The sequence below is a fragment of the Haplochromis burtoni genome, unplaced genomic scaffold, assembly GCF_018398535.1.
Source record: "Haplochromis burtoni strain Fernald_Lab_line unplaced genomic scaffold, NCSU_Asbu1 Contig_151, whole genome shotgun sequence".
In the NCBI taxonomy this organism is placed as follows: Eukaryota; Metazoa; Chordata; class Actinopteri; order Cichliformes; family Cichlidae; genus Haplochromis; species Haplochromis burtoni.
In genome coordinates this window covers 111218-127137 of record NW_024582512.1, presented here as the reverse complement: position 1 = coordinate 127137, position 15920 = coordinate 111218, and the positions used below count along the sequence as shown (strand labels likewise).

General features: G+C 38.5%; 1 protein-coding gene across 2 annotated transcripts in view; it reads left to right on the top strand.

The window, feature by feature from the left end:
• The window catches only part of LOC102293409 (rab GTPase-activating protein 1), an 83418-nt gene that overhangs the window by 44937 nt on the left and 22561 nt on the right, over positions 1-15920 (top strand). For both annotated transcript variants that reach the window (XM_005931842.3, XM_005931841.3), the window contains 7 exons: positions 5271-5384; positions 8429-8503; positions 9310-9435; positions 9727-9870; positions 11342-11383; positions 12244-12372; positions 15178-15270. In XM_005931842.3, coding sequence (XP_005931904.1) covers positions 5271-5384; positions 8429-8503; positions 9310-9435; positions 9727-9870; positions 11342-11383; positions 12244-12372; positions 15178-15270 — 723 coding nt within the window. The remainder of the gene's footprint in view (positions 1-5270; positions 5385-8428; positions 8504-9309; positions 9436-9726; positions 9871-11341; positions 11384-12243; positions 12373-15177; positions 15271-15920) is intronic.

Below are 15920 nucleotides of genomic sequence, written 5' to 3'. Positions count from 1 at the left end.
CACACACACACACACACACACACACACACACATTTGCACTGTAGCGCAGCCATTTTTGGCTTACCCCCAGTGAAGACATTTTATTGGTGTTCTGTCAGAAAATGTTTTGTTCCTGGACTTTCACTCAGTTTATGGGTGTTGTGGGTCTCAGCAGTACTTGTTACTGATAGTCAAAAGTGCTCTGATGCATCTGTAATGTTTGTACAGATTTTTAAACAGAAACAGGCTGGTGTGCTCGAGAATAGAGAGAACTACAGAAAAGGCCGATCTAAGACAACCTAAATGCAAATGAATAAATAATTGTGGCAAGTCCTCCGAGAATCTTAGAACAACATATCTGCTGAGTCCACTTTAGAGAAAATGGCTGCTTCAAAGGTGAAGTAATATGATTTTTCTTATATTCTGCAATGCTTTTACAAAAGTTAGCTCAGTAACATGTGCAAGCCCAAGCTTGAGATTACTCTGTAAACTTATGTGTAAAATGGCTGTCATTGATAAGGGCATCAGAGGCACGCAGCTCCAATCAGGGAAAACAAGTTGGCTTAAAGTGAGAGGAAAAGAAGCTAAAATGTGTTTTTTAGACAGAGTATGCACCAAGGAGGGGAGCTGTGCAAATGCCCACTGTAAGATAAATAGGAATTATTTTAAGTTGGGAATTGTGGAGAGCTCATTTAGTAGAGTCATAGAATATCAATATAGAGCAGTAAATGAGCAAAATAGACCCTCTTTAACGGGCATAGTGGTCTCAAGTAGAGACTGACTGGTAGCTTGTACTACCGTTTGACATTGGCTATTTACGAGTCTGTCCATATTGGCGTTTATAAATACAAATACAAAAAGCAGCAGAATGAAGGAGAGTCAGGTAGCACATGAACAAGTAAATGAATAACTAAATATATCAAATGTTAGGGAAATTATAGAAAAATATCAGCTGATGAATCAGAAGAGCAGAAAGTGGTTTTTTTAATCATCAAATATTGGTAATTGGCAGTGATGTTGGTTCCATATTAGTCGGGCTCTGACATGAATCAATAGAATTTTTTCTGAGATCTTTTTTTTGGTCTTGTTTTTGTTTGTTTTCTGTTCGTACTCTAATTCCATTTATAATTTTCCAGTTAGCTCCAGATGTATTTTATCTTTCATGTTTTCTCTCTTTCTGCTTCTCTGTGTTTCTTTTTCTCACTTCCTCTCATGCTTCCGTACATTATGTTGAGATACTAAATGCATTTTCTTCCTCTCTCGTGCTACTCTAATTCTGAACTTTTCTTTAACTGAGCTGACAGATAGGGAGGAAGCTAATTGGCCATTATGTCAGAAGTCTTTGTGCATGCTCTAAACACTTACGATAAGTATGGCTAAGTGGTGCTTGTATAAACATGGATGGTTATCTTTCACGGAGAGACTATAGCTCTGTGGGATGTGCCACATTGGATGCAATGGTTTTCTCTTTGAATAAATAGATTTCTGGGACACAAGTTTTTAGTACCCTTGAGGCTAAATGTCTCAATCACTTTGGATTTTACTGATGCACTTTATGGCGAGGTCCTGCCAAGTTTAGAAGATATACTTTATTAGGTATTCTTGTTCTTCTTGTCCTTGTTAATACAAATATTGAATTGGCAAGTCAGATGGCAGCAATTCAGTGCATTCAGGTTTGCAAATATGGTCAAAATGACCTGCTGAAGTTCAACCCGAGCTCTGGAATGGGGAACAGAAGTGATTTAAGCGACTTTGAATGTGGCATGGTTGTTGGTGCCAGACAGGCTGGTCTGAGTCTTGTTGATCCGCTTGGATTTTCCCACACAACCCAACCCTCTCAAGGGTTTACAGTGAATGGTCAGAAAAAGAGAAAATATCCAGTGAGCAGCAGCTGTCTGGGGGGGAAATGCTTTATTGATCCCAGAAGAGCGTCTCTGAGGGCACAGCACATCAAAACTTGAAGCAGAGGACTAAAGCAGCAGATGACCACACCAGGTGGGACTCCTGTCAGCTAAGAACAGAAAACTGTAGCTTCATTTCACACAGGATCGCCTTTTTTAATGAGTTTTGATTTGTGCTGTGACATCAAGAATTTGCCATAAACAACATGAAAGCATGGATCCATCGTTCAGGTGCCTGAACCAAAGAAGACTTTCTTGACATAATTTGGGACCCTTAGTGGTGTTGCTGACCTTGTCTATCCCTTTATGACCACAGTGTGCCCAGCTTTTTGTAGCCTTCTCCCTCAGGATAGTGCATCATGTCACAAGCTCAAATCATCCCAAACTGGTGTCTTGAACATGCCAAAGAGTTCTCTGTACTGTACCAGGCCACCAGATTTCAACCCAATAGAGGACTTTTGGATGTGCAGCTGACAAATCTGTAGCAACTGTGTGATGCTGTCATGTCAATGTGGACCAAAAGTTGTGAGGAATATTTCTAGCAGCTGGTTGAAGCTATGCCGTGGAAAAGTAAAATGGGGGTCCAACTTGCTGCTAGCAAGGTGACCGTGTTTAAAAGTGAACACGACTAATCTCAGATAATTAGATTTGTTATTGTGTATGTCCGATTGAACGAGAGCTACAGTGTAATTCAGAGCTCCAGCTCTGTGACAACCAAAAAACCAACTCTATAGTCACCAAAATTACTCTGAATTTCATCTAGTTAAATCACTTTCACTCACTGACTTAACACCTTCCCCTTGTTCTTAACTGTCACAGCTAACTGCCTGAGCCTTACACCAACCTTTATCACAACATAACCTCATTTAACCTCAACCTTAAAGTCAATTATTTACTCTAAAACAGTCGTTTGAAGGCAGAACAGAACATAAAGTCTTCATCCCATATTCCCAAGGTCTACAATTCACACAATACCATACATGTATACACACTCAGTGTTTTTTAGGGTGTGGTGTTAGTCGTGGAGTGGACCACTGTTGTTGGTCTCTTATCCCCATTAGCTTGCTTTGTTTAAATATCCCTTTCTTCCTGCATTTCTTCTCATACTTGCATTATTTTTGTTACACTCTCTTCCTTTGTGGAAGTTGGAACAGAAACCTCGGAAAAAGGAGGGACTTGATGGGTACAGTAACAGAGTGACCAAAAAGGTATAATTAGCTACAAAGGGAGCACGAGTGGTTTGAAAACACTGACGATTTAAATGAAGGGTTCTCTTTTAAGTTTACATCTACTTTGAGGATGGGTTTGCAGGATTGTTTTCTCGGACAGAATTTGATCCCCTGTAGGGATTAATAAAGGTTTAGTTATGCTAAAGTGCTCTTCAGCAATGGTTAAAAAAACATACAAGCAAATAACTCTAGGTGTAATTTATGAATTTCCAGCATGTAATGGAAACATTTTCCTACATGTATGAAACGAGTCTTGCAATTAAAAAAAAAAGAAGTTAATTTAACATTTTTGGCTGAGACATTATAGGTTTACACCGATGACTGAAAGGGTTTGTCTCTGTTTTTCGCGCCAACGCCCTCATTTTGCTTGAGAGAATGATCCCGGCACCAGATTACAAAGTTCAGTGAACATCACCCAATACATAGTCCCAAATTTATACTTATTTTACCCACAAATTCTACATAAAGCTATGTTTAAAAGTGTGTTTGATTTGTTGTATACAAATGGGGAGTTACAGAGTAAGATTTTTTTATTTAGAGGCCGTGTCTCTGAAATTCACTCATGATGAATAATGAATTAAGTAGTGATTAATCTTTGCAAAGCACGGCTAGTTTAGATTATATTATTCACTGATCTATGTGTGTGTAGTATATCCACTCTGTGGAGTGATATGCCAAAGAAATACGTTTCCCCAGGCTTGTATATGTACTGTGTGCAATCTCCGCACATACAGCCATGCGGTCCTGTGAAAAACTAAGCACATTTAAGGATTTAGTCGCTTGTAGGACCACCTTTAACAGCAATAACTTGAAGTAATAGTTTTCTTTATGACTTTATCAGGCTTTTTACATTGTTGTGGAGAAGCTTTGGCCCACTCTTTTTTACAACATTGCTTTACTTCATTGAGGTTTGCGGGCATTTGTTTATGTTGAGCTCTCTAAAGGTCCACAGTATTTCAGTCGGGTTGAGGTCTGCACTTTGAGTCGGCCATGCCATTGCATTGTCCTGCTGCATGGCCCAAGTCAGTTAGTTGGTCTACACTGAAATATACCAGGGCTGCTAGATGGATTTGGAACATTTGTGTACTCCCAAGAAGATGATTTTTTGAATCTTCTTGTTCTCCCTTGCATTTTCATCTAGTGAAATATCTTACCGGTTATATAAACTTGCTATGAAAGTTATTACTACTATAATAATAATAATAATAATAAAGTGCAAGTAGCAAAATTGGGTCATTAGTTTAAAAAAAAAAAGTGAATTTGTCTAAAATATTGATGTTGGGACCAAATAGAACTGTATTGTGTTACAGTAGCGTGATAGTACATTTCACTAACTGCTTTTTTCCTTACAGTCAAATAATTAACCTTGATGGCATGTACTTTCAATTTTACAGAAAAAAAAGCGTGCAATAGCAAAACCTTAAGAGCACACAGCAGTCTGGATAATAACTGCTTTAGCCATCCATCTATCCCTCTCTAAAGACAATATGTCTTAAACCTGATGCAGTTGTTAAATTCAGTTTATAGTTGCTGTAAAGTATTTCAGTCTCAGTTTATTTTCTTCCCAAATGACCATCTAGTTGACATCATGTAGGTCACCAAACCAAGAATTGAATCTGTAGCAAGTGTGTACTTACATACAACATTACACAAATTAAATTACCATTTAGTTTCCACTTTTGGTAAAAGCAAAGCTGTTAGTATATTATTTGTTTCACTGAACATGTTTTACCAAGTAAATAACAATATCTGTTTTGTGTTATGTGCCTGTTGTTGGCATACGTACTATACCATCAGAAACTAATGCTTATATTACGTATAAGAAGAAGTGGTCATTATTAGATTCAAAGTGGGGTGGGCAGATACAGACAAATAAAAAGGCACTGAGCTGTGGACAATCTGTACGGTGGAAGGGAACACTCTGTCCTACCACTTTTTATTCCCGCCCCATACTGTAAATCTCAGCAATGTGTGAGGCCAGCAAATACTCTACAGCACTGACCACTGCTGGGTCTCTGCGGATTTATTTTTCTCTTTTTGCAGAGACCGAATAATAAAAATGGCTTTGAATGTTTTAGTTACTGAATTTCACCCTGCCTCTGCCTCTTCACCTCCTTTCAGTCCACTTTAACCTCTCTCTCTCTTCTCTTTTCACTTTTAGGAGTCCCCTCAGGACAGCGCCATCACCAGGGACATTAACCGGACATTTCCAGCTCACGACTACTTCAAAGACACTGGAGGAGATGGACAAGACTCCCTCTATAAGATCTGCAAGGTGAGACACTTAACACACAAGGAGGAGGTTAATTTTTCCTCTGAAGTCAGCAGAGGGCATTATCCAGGCAGTCATTAAAATGGATTCACACAGTGCACAAAGCTACTGCAACAGCTGTATGCCAAATGAGGTGTAAACCATTTGGTAGCAGAACTGCAGATACAAGTCAGCAGCACTCTTTCCCCCACTCTCCCCCACATTAACTTCTGCTGCGTGTAAATTTACAGCTTAAAATACACATAATGAAGAAATAATAGGGAGTGATAAACTGGGTCAAGAACAATAGTAGTAATACTTTGGCTCTTCAAGGATATCGGGCCAGTGGCTTAAGCAGAGATGATTAAAATGACGCTCCCACTTATTATAAATGTTAAGCTTTACTATTAGTGAGCAGTTTAAAGGTTTTCAAGAGGCACTTCAGGATAATCTGATATGTTTGCATTTAAAGATTACAATGAGTCATTTTTTTTAGTTTATTCAATAGAAAAAAGAACATCGTTCTCATAAATAGACATTGATTAGTGTATAATTATATCTTCCAATAATCAGTGCATTGTCATAAATTGGGAATTAATCCATTTAAACTACATAGGAGCAGGGGCTGCCATGTTTGCCATGTTGCCCCACCATCTGAGCTGAGATGGGCGTCGCTGCTCCGCCTAATTATGTTTTATGTTCCAAGCTAGAGGCCGGCAGCATATGTAGTACGCCTCATAAATTACTTTTAATTTAAAGATCACAAATAGGTATTTTAAACTTTATTTATACATGGATATTTTAATTATCCCATTCTTATTATGTCTGCCTCATCCATTTCTTCTCTCTCTGCTCCCTCATTTCCACCTCATCCTCTTCCTCCTCACCTCAAGCCTCATGCTCTGAACACATGAAAATGTGCATAAACATGCTTGTTTTTTCCTGATATTGAGCAGATTAGACATGCGACCGTCCCTGTTTATTACAGTCACACATCGTGAGTGTCAGAATGTCAGATCCGCTTCAAAGACAGTTTCAATAACGCCGGCTAACAGTGACCAAAACAGCAACACTTACCGACAGCTCACCTCAGTATGAGACAGAAGTGAGTTTCACTGACTCGTCGACTCGTATCAGACTCCTTTCACAAAGTTTTACAGCCTCCTACAGTGTGAATAGACGTGGACTCCAGCTGAGATAAATGGAGGACTGACATTCTGTACTTACTTCAGATGAATGGCGGCCAATCTGCAATCTACTGATGTCTAGCAGTGATATTTTACACAGTGTACCTTTAATGTGCACTGCTAGTTTACTTTTCTGCTTATAAAAGGCAGCATTTTGTGGTCTTTGCATGCATGAAGTTTTTTCCTTTCCCACTCAACTCACTTCACTGCCAGATGTTTATGCACCACTACTGCAGGTCATTAAATTTTGTTTTCTCCCTCCCATAGATTGTTTTGTCCCGTCTCCCTATCCTCTCTTCCTTCTTTCCTCTTTCCCCTCACCTGCAACCACTCGAAGCAGATAGCTGACCCTCCATGCTCGTCTGGAGGTTTCTTCCTGTTAAAATGGATTTTTTCTAGTCCTAGTGCTGCTCTTTGTGGATCGTCTGATTTTTGGGGTAGTCTTTCTAACACTGTAGGTTCTTTACCTAAGTTATAAATCACCTTGACACACCTGTTGTTGTGATTTGGCTCACTATTTCAATTTCATACTAAATGGAATTGAATCAAAGCTGAAATTCACATAATATTTAATAAATCTTTTAAATATTAAGAAGTATAAATAGCTGTAATAGACAGCTTGTGTCCTGACATAGATTTGTAAACTCACACCCACTCATGAAGTTGTTTTTTTATAAAACTGCATGTAATTACAGGTGAGAAACAAGCAGTTGGTTAGCTTGCGTCCGTCGTTCTTGATGAAACCTGTAAGAAATAAAAATAATCTCCATGTGAAATTGAATCACGTTTCTCTGGAATACGATATAATTACTATGTAAATGACTGGCTCCACAGTAGGTCTGTAGAGCAGTAGTTGAAGGTGCCAACGCTAAAATCAACCGCTCATTAATTTACTTTCTCACCGGGTTACTGGGTGGTTCAGTGAGTTCACAAGAGTGAAAAGCAAAACAAGTTTTTAAATCGAACGCGTAGTTTGGTGTGCGCGTTTGATTCAAAACGTTGGCGTTTTGATCATCGAGCATCTGTGCTCTCTTTCTCATGAAAACGAGCACGTGCGTCAATAATATGCATACATACATCTGAAGCTATACCTCCATAATTCGTCACGAATGTCCCGACTGCGGTGCGTTCAGTTTTTAGTTTCATGTCATTTATTATGTATAACTCAGGTGAGGACATCCATCTCTTCCCAGACAACCACCTCCTCAGGTGTGTTTAAATAATTCAGCGGGCCCTCCCTCTCCTGCATGTATGGATTGATCCACACTTTGTCCGTTTGATTCATGCTCATAATTTGTGTTTGTAGCTCAGTAGGCCACTACAGCCCTTTCGCCTGATTCTCTCCCTAGCTCCCAAAGCAATTTAATACATAACATTTGTACCAACCTTTCCTTCAGACCCCTTTTTTCTTGCTTTTCTGTTTGTTTCTGAATCTATCCAGTTAGACTTGATTTCTTTAGGTCCTATTCAGTCTTTCTTCATTATTATACTGCCACACAGCTCATACACATTATAATTTAAGTTCTCTGTAGCCAAACCAGCGTGCTGAGGGTGAAAAAATAAGATATTTGTTTCATTTTGTTTGGCTTACTGTAATTTTGGGCGGTCACTGGCTGTTCTGTTGATGTGTTTTGTTTAATGTTTCTTGTAAATGTAGATATATGGTATACTAATTACGTTCTCACCATCAATTAAATGCAGCACAAGATCAGTATTTACACATTGCTTTGCAGCCTTGGTGTAACTTCCCAAATCTTTAGAAAAAAATGTATGCTATACTATACAAATACATTAATTTCTTTATTTCTTTTTTTTTTATTATTATTATTTATCGTGACACTAGTTTGTTACCTTTCTTTCTGTCTGCATTCTTTTTTTTAGGCTTATTCTGTTTACGATGAGGAGATCGGGTACTGCCAGGGACAGTCCTTCTTGGCTGCAGTGCTGCTGTTGCACGTGAGTTTACATACCAGCATGTCCAGGGGAAAAAAAAGTATTTCAAATATAGTGTCATAGCTGAGCGGGGCTGTTTTATTTCCTTTGACATCGATACCCTTCCAGCTTTCAGAAACACTGGAGGATTGGCTTAATTTATTACATCCTCCATCCTATGTTTAATGTCTCTCAGAACTTGGTCAATAAGTACCTATAAAAGGAAATTTTAGAGGTTTTATTTGTTGATGTAATGTAGACGGCAACATTAAACCACCTGCCTAATATTGAGTAGTTCTCCCTTTGCACTGCCAAAACAGCTCAGACTCTCTGGGGAATAAACAGGTCCCCTCTTGGGATGGGCTGTGTTGACTGGGACCAAGCATATCCTACAATTGCTCATTGGGATCTAAGGTGTTTGGAGTCCAGACCAACTTCCTAATCTTGTTGTTGTGTTCAGGAGTATATGTTGCAGTAACCCCCACGCATGTGTCTCTAGCAAAGGTTTTAACCGCAGAACTCTGCATAGTCATAAGGCTTTAATGTTGGGGTTGATTTTTTTTTTTTTGATTTCTTTTTTGTGTACAATATGGTCACAGTGATCATCTGAAACCTGTAGCTTGTTTTAAAACTCCTCTGTGGTCCGGAGAAATGCCAACAGTGCCACCTAGTGTAGAAACAATGGCCATTTTTATAAAGCATCCGACCAGAGGATTTTTTAAAGTGACATTTTAGAATTACTTTGCAGTTAACTTCATGTGAAACCCTTGTTTTCAGCATGACTGAACTGACTTAAGGCACTAATAAGTAAATCTCTTGGTTTTCTTTAGATGCCAGAGGAGCAAGCATTCAGTGTCCTGGTGAAGATCATGTTTGATTATGGGCTCAGGGATCTTTTCAAGCAAAACTTTGAAGATCTTCATTGCAAGTTCTTTCAGCTTGAGAGACTTATGCAGGTTTGTATGATATAAACTTGTATAACTGAATGCTCTGCGCACCTGTACACTGATATATACTATTATATTATATAATGTAATACATAAGACCAGCAAGGTGTATTACTTAGCATTTAAGTAGAATTGAAGTGACCTCTTGCTGCTCTCCTTCCTTTCCCCCCCATATGCTATCTTTTTTTTTTTTTATTGCATCTTCCTTTTCCCCTCCTCCACATTCTTCAATCTGCTTCTCTAACCCCATGTCCTTTTGTGTCTTTATTGCTTTTCTTGCTTTCAACGTGTCTGTTCCAGGAATATATACCAGACCTGTACAACCATTTCCTGAATGTGGGCCTGGAGGCTCACATGTACGCCTCACAGTGGTTCCTCACTCTCTTCACAGCCAAGTTCCCCCTCTACATGGTCTTCCATATAATCGACCTGCTGCTGTGCGAGGTTCGTAATCTAAACACAAACCTCAGTGACTTCAATCGACAGAGGTAATGACTTATTAACTCATGGCATAGAAATGCCCTCAGCTGTTAAAGGCTGATGGGGTGTTGTGGTTACCCTGCCAATTCGGCAGGTGACATGATGTGATATGAACACCCGAGTTTGTGAGTGGGGTAACTCAAGAATGAAGCAACGTAGGAGTTTTAAATTCATACCATAGGTGTGTCTACAAAAAATATTGAAGGAGTTTGAATCTCTGTGACCTAAACCTTCAGCTCAAGGTCAGAGGTCCAGTCTTCTGACAATTGTTTGAATTGATAACTCAAGAAGGAAATCACCTCGGATTCTGAAATTAATTTTATACAGTGGTGTGAAAAAGGGTTTTCCCCTTCCCGATTTCCTTATTTTTCTTTTCTTGTCACACTAAAATGTTTCAGATCATCAAATTCAGATATTAGACAAAGATGTCTTGATGGATGCTCAATCATCCAGGTAAGGAAATCCCAAAAAGTTGATTCGATTCATCTGGATGTAGCGTTTTTAGTGGAAGAAATGTTTCGTCACTCATCCAAGTGACTTCTTCACTTTCAGCTGAGGTCAGCTTCTTGATCATTCATGTGAAGAATGATCTGCTAGTTTCAGTCATTATGCAAATATATTGTTTACTAAAACTGAACTCGGCTTTCCAAAAATTAGGTTAATCACAGTCATGATTTAACAAGATGGGCAATTGCTTTTCACACAGAACCAGGTAAGTTTGGATAAGTTTTCTTCCTTAATCAGTGAAATCATTGTTTAAAAACACAATTTATTTGGGTTATCTTTGTGTGATATTAAACTTTGTTTAATGATCTGAAACATGTAAGTGTGACAAATATAAAAAACTGTAGTAAATCAGGAAGGGCGCAACAACTTTTTCACAGCACCGTAGGTACCATAGATATCTTTTTTTTTTACCCTGGGAATTGAAACTCTGAATATAGGAAAACCCTCGTCTCATTAATCTGCTGAATGATGTCAGTCCAGTGATGGTGGAAGAAAGCAGCAGGACTTGGGATGTGGTTCAAGATTTGGGAATTTATGACCAGACCCAGGGAGACTTGTTTCAGATCACACAATAACTCAGACCAGGGTAAAGTCTGACCTTCCGGTGTAGCGGTCCAAGCTGAGCAGCTGTCTTCAGATCCTGTGGAGAGATATGAAGTTACCCCATTAAGTCAGACCGCTTTAACAAATCTTCTGGGAAGAAAAGGAGCAGCCGCTGTGCTTATCCACATACTTAGTAAAAGTATATCCCTAGAAACAAGCACACCACTTAAATATGGGGTTTTATTATGAAAGCACTTTAGGTGTTTTATTTTTTCAAGAATAAGCATATGACAACGTTTATGTGTGATTTTTGTCAGTCGCTTTTTTCATTAAAACTTTAAGCAACAGTAATTAATCAATTCATTTTGTTTTTTTCTCCCCTCAGGGCATTAGTGTAATCTTCAATGTGGCCTTGGCACTTTTAAAGGTAAGAAGGCCCAGACAAAAAACGAATTATTTTATTGTTCAGCCACACCAAAGTGAAAATGGGACAGCAACCTCCTTGTGATGAGGGGAAATTGGTTGATGATTGTGTGTAGATTGCAATTGTGTTGTTGGCAACACCCTTAACATCTGGGTAAGGTATTTATGCAGGTCGACTGGCAGGAGGCAGCCTGAGACTGCAGTCACTCAAGCAGATTGGTGAAGGTTTGCAAATAAGTTCAGTCTAATTTTTAAAACACAAAAGTTGCTTTCAGCATAGCAGCTGACTGCAAGTGCAAGCTGACTGACCTGGTCCCCGTCTTCGACGTGACCATTGAAAAGTCAATGAGATCACAAGTTTATTGCAATAAATTTGGTCGTGCTGCTCCAACCGCCGTCTTCCTTAGTGTGACTGTAGCATCAAACCAATGAGCATTCAAAGATGGCCAGAAGCTTTGAGTGGAAACAGAAATGGAGAGGTTGTGCCAACAGAACCTCAAATTCTAAAAGGTTTATGCATGTGAGACATGTGCAGCCTCACCCCTCTGTTCTGTGCTAAAAGCAGTGCACGTGCTTTTTGTTAAGGGGACGTTGTGCTTGAAGAACACAGTTCCATCCATAAAATAAACAGGCAAAATAAAATAAATCTGTGGAACAACTTTTATTTTACCATAGATTTATAGACTTGGCCACAAACACAGTCTTTATCTTAGTGCTCACGTGTTCCTAACCAAACCCAGGATGTTGTCTTAAGAATTGTTTCTTCATTTAACAAAAAAGGAAATGAGTCTTTCCTTGACAGGCTGTTTAGGCTTGAGTAATGTAAATTTATGTCTAATTTACCTTTTATCTGCTTTTCCCCAGACATCGAAAGATGATCTAATCCAAACAGACTTCGAGGGTGCTCTCAAATTCTTTCGCGTCCCTGTTCCGAAGAGGTACCGCTCCGAGGAAAACGCAAAGAAACTGATGGAGCTGGCCTGTAGCATGAAGGTTAGTTTAAAGCAGAGCATGTAGTACTTATACCTGCTCAACCTGGCTTTTTCTTAAAGATAGTAGACTTGTCTTATTGTCATATTTTGTATAAATAAGAATAAACAGATGATTTTCTTAAAATATTCAGAAAACCTCAAACCCAACTGAACAGTAAATTATTAAACAAAATATATGGTACCAAATATGTGATATATGATCATTAGTTGATCATTCGCAGATCATTATGCACAAAAGTAAAAGATTTTTTTAAGCAGTATTTCTCAAATACCACTAGGGGTCACTTCCGTGCTTTACCTCAACCTTAACAGATAAATCAAACACACGTGTCTTTTTCAGTATCTCAAACAAGCGCATTCGCACCTGTGTCCTGACCCGTTTTGAACTGTCTGGCCTAGTTTAAGGGACCTGACTTTGAAGGTAACTTTGGGCAGAGATATTTATTTGCACAGACTCTGTAGGAGCCAGCAGGCCGAGAGATTTGAAGTTTTTGCTTCTCAGTTAGACAGCTGGGCAGCAGGCAGATCATGTAATGATCTTCAGCAAAGAAATATCCGCTGGAAATAAATCGGAGGTATCGCTTTTGAATTTAAATCATAACCACCAGAAAAACACAGATTTTCTAGCTTATACTCCTTTTGGCTTATTTGACTTCTTGTATATGCTGTCTTTGAGTATTACACTGCTTTTTTTCTTTAGGGATTCCCCGTAGCAAGTATGTTATCTGGCAAGAGAAAATAATTCCAAGAATTCATTTGAGGTCACTGACTACTGTGATGACTTCACTGGGAATTAAATCTCAGTCAAGGCAGAGTAATTTGAAGCTTGGATAGCAATGTGGGGTGATGCCTGGCTGTATCAGTAACTAACCTGAAACGACTGAAGATACTGGCTGACTGGACTACAAATTGTTCTGGGTTGCAGCTGTGTTGGAAGCTTTATCTCAGATTTGACTTTATGTGATCTTTTTCCAGGTACACCCCTTTTTTTAAAAATGTATTTATTTCATTTCGGGAAGTCAAAGTAGCAACAATTAGGTCGCTTCCTTTAAGGTGACCGGAATCTTGAAATTTTTTTTTTTTTTTTTTTTTTTTTTACAGCAGGCTTTTATTCTGAGGTGTTTCTCATAAACTCAGAGTTATTCTTTTAATGTATGACTTTAACCTTGGAAGTCCAAAGTTTTCCCAGCTTTGTTTCTTCCTTTAAATCTGAGCCCGGGCTGAGGTCATCTGTGACTTTGGTATTTCTTTTTTTTTTTTTTAAACGGAATCTTGAAATTAATTATAAAAAATGTCTCCAAATTTATTCTCGTAGTTCAACTTTCATAACTTTCTTCGTTGAATGTCAAATTTATTCCCTTCCCCTTTTTTAGTTTCTTAATGTACCCTAATTCATATTTTTAAAATAACCAACATTATTGGAAAATGAACATATATATAAAAATTCAACATCCTGCTTCCTAAGTCATTGAACTATAAGAGATACAAAACCTAAACAAGGCCATTTGTATCATCTAAATTATATTATCTGATATATATCTTATCAACTTTACATTATATTCACAGCAGTGTTAAAGCAGTGCTGAGTATCTTTCCAGGTTGGGAGTCTGCAAACTATTTACTTAACTGCAGTCAGAGGTCATTATCATTATTAGATTTTTAAAGTCAGTACGAGAGAAGTACTTGTGTTGTGCATTCAGCTCACAAACTGTATTCAAGACATAATCTCAGGGTCAAATCAGGTCATTTATGTTGTCTCAGTGTGCTTTTGTTGCACCAACCTCCTCTTCTCATCTGCCAGCCTTATGACTTCTAATGCTAATATATGCAAATTACCCCAGAAATTTAAATAAAACCATAAAAGTTTGAATTTCTTTCTTGGACACTTTTAAAAAAAAGTTTGGTGCGTCAAAGTTTTAGCCTGTGTTCATACCTTATAGTTCTGTTTTTGAGCTACTACACATGAGCATGCGTGTGCAGATATGTTTGTGCACCTACATACAGTATTAGTAGTTGCAGTTGATTGAAACCTTTCAAAGTGGAAAAATATTTTCTGTTTATAAAAAACTTTGGACTCGGGAGGTTTGTGGATACTCTCTGTACTTCATTGGCAATTTAATTATGAGCTGTTGGAGAACCAAAGTTTTGCCGTAGATGTGAGAAAAAAGACAATAAAAGGATAGATGCATTAGAGACCTGCTGCCCTGAATAACCTTCTGTACTTTGTGGAGGAGAACGTGCAACCAAACACACTGAGAGAATGCATAAAGACACATAAATCGGAACAGCATGAAGGTCACGCTACATCATTAGGTAATGAATGTTGAGATTTCAACATGGGGAAAAGTATATAGTCGAAGTATGCAAACACTGTAGTGCATTGATTGTGAACCCTTAACTAAGGGTATTGAAAATCCACACATCTCACACATGTCTGCATCAGGAGTGGGCGATTACTTTTCCCAAGGAGCCACATGATAAGCTGGGTCTATCGTGGAGGGTCGCACCAATGAGATGACTTCAGTTCTCCTCAATATTAATTTTATCTCTTTATAAATTGGTACTGGTAAGATTAGATGTTACAAACAGTAGCAAACTGGCCAATAATACCACCCCGTGTGTTGTTACATGTTATTCAAATGCATGAATAAATAAAGCTGCAGTCGAGCAAAGATTAAAAGTCTTCTGTCTTTGTTTGCAAAAGACTTGAAAACCTCTCCACTGGCCGTCACATTAAACCAAACTTAGTAAGCTAGGTGTATTTCCTTTCTTCATCATTTGTTGTTTTACTCTTTCTGCTCAACAGATCAGCCAGAAGAAACTGAAGAAATATGAAAAGGAGTACCACACCATACGGGAGCAGCAAGAGCAACAGGAGGCCCCCATCGAGAGATATGAGGTACGTGGTTTTTCTAACAAAATATTTCAGTCCCCTTTCTTGTCTCGATATGTTCAATACAGGAAGGTTAAATGATGAGTATATTTTTCTTTAAAAAAAATAATGGCAAAAGGAAAAAGAAACCAGCCAAAACAAGAATGATATGCTCCTCCTATTTAGCATAAAGCAGTCTCATCCTTCCTTTTCCAGGAAAAAAATGTCTGGCACAGTGCATCACTTAAAATAACAATAAAAATACGGCAGAACAAAAACTGCATGGTTCACAACAAACCGTTATTCTGTTGGACTTCCTCTTCCTCCTCCTCTTATGTCTGTTGTTTATCTGCTGGGCAGGGCATTTAAAAAAACAAAACAAAAAATGTTGTATCATTTTTGTTAATGTTGGTTCTTCTCACGTGTCACTCTAATCTTTCCCCAGAATGTTTTGATCTTTCTCCACTACCAAATACACAGAATCGTTATTTCTTTTGGCTCTGTGCATTCATTGCATTGCTCTGTGGTGTAGTGTTTAATAGACTGGCCTGGACAAATCTGCCATGGCGACCCCTTGGGGAAAAGGGGTGTGGCATAAAGTACCTACAGGGAGTGCAGAATTATTAGGCAAATGAGTATTTTGTCCACATCATCCTCTTCATGCATGTTGTCTTACT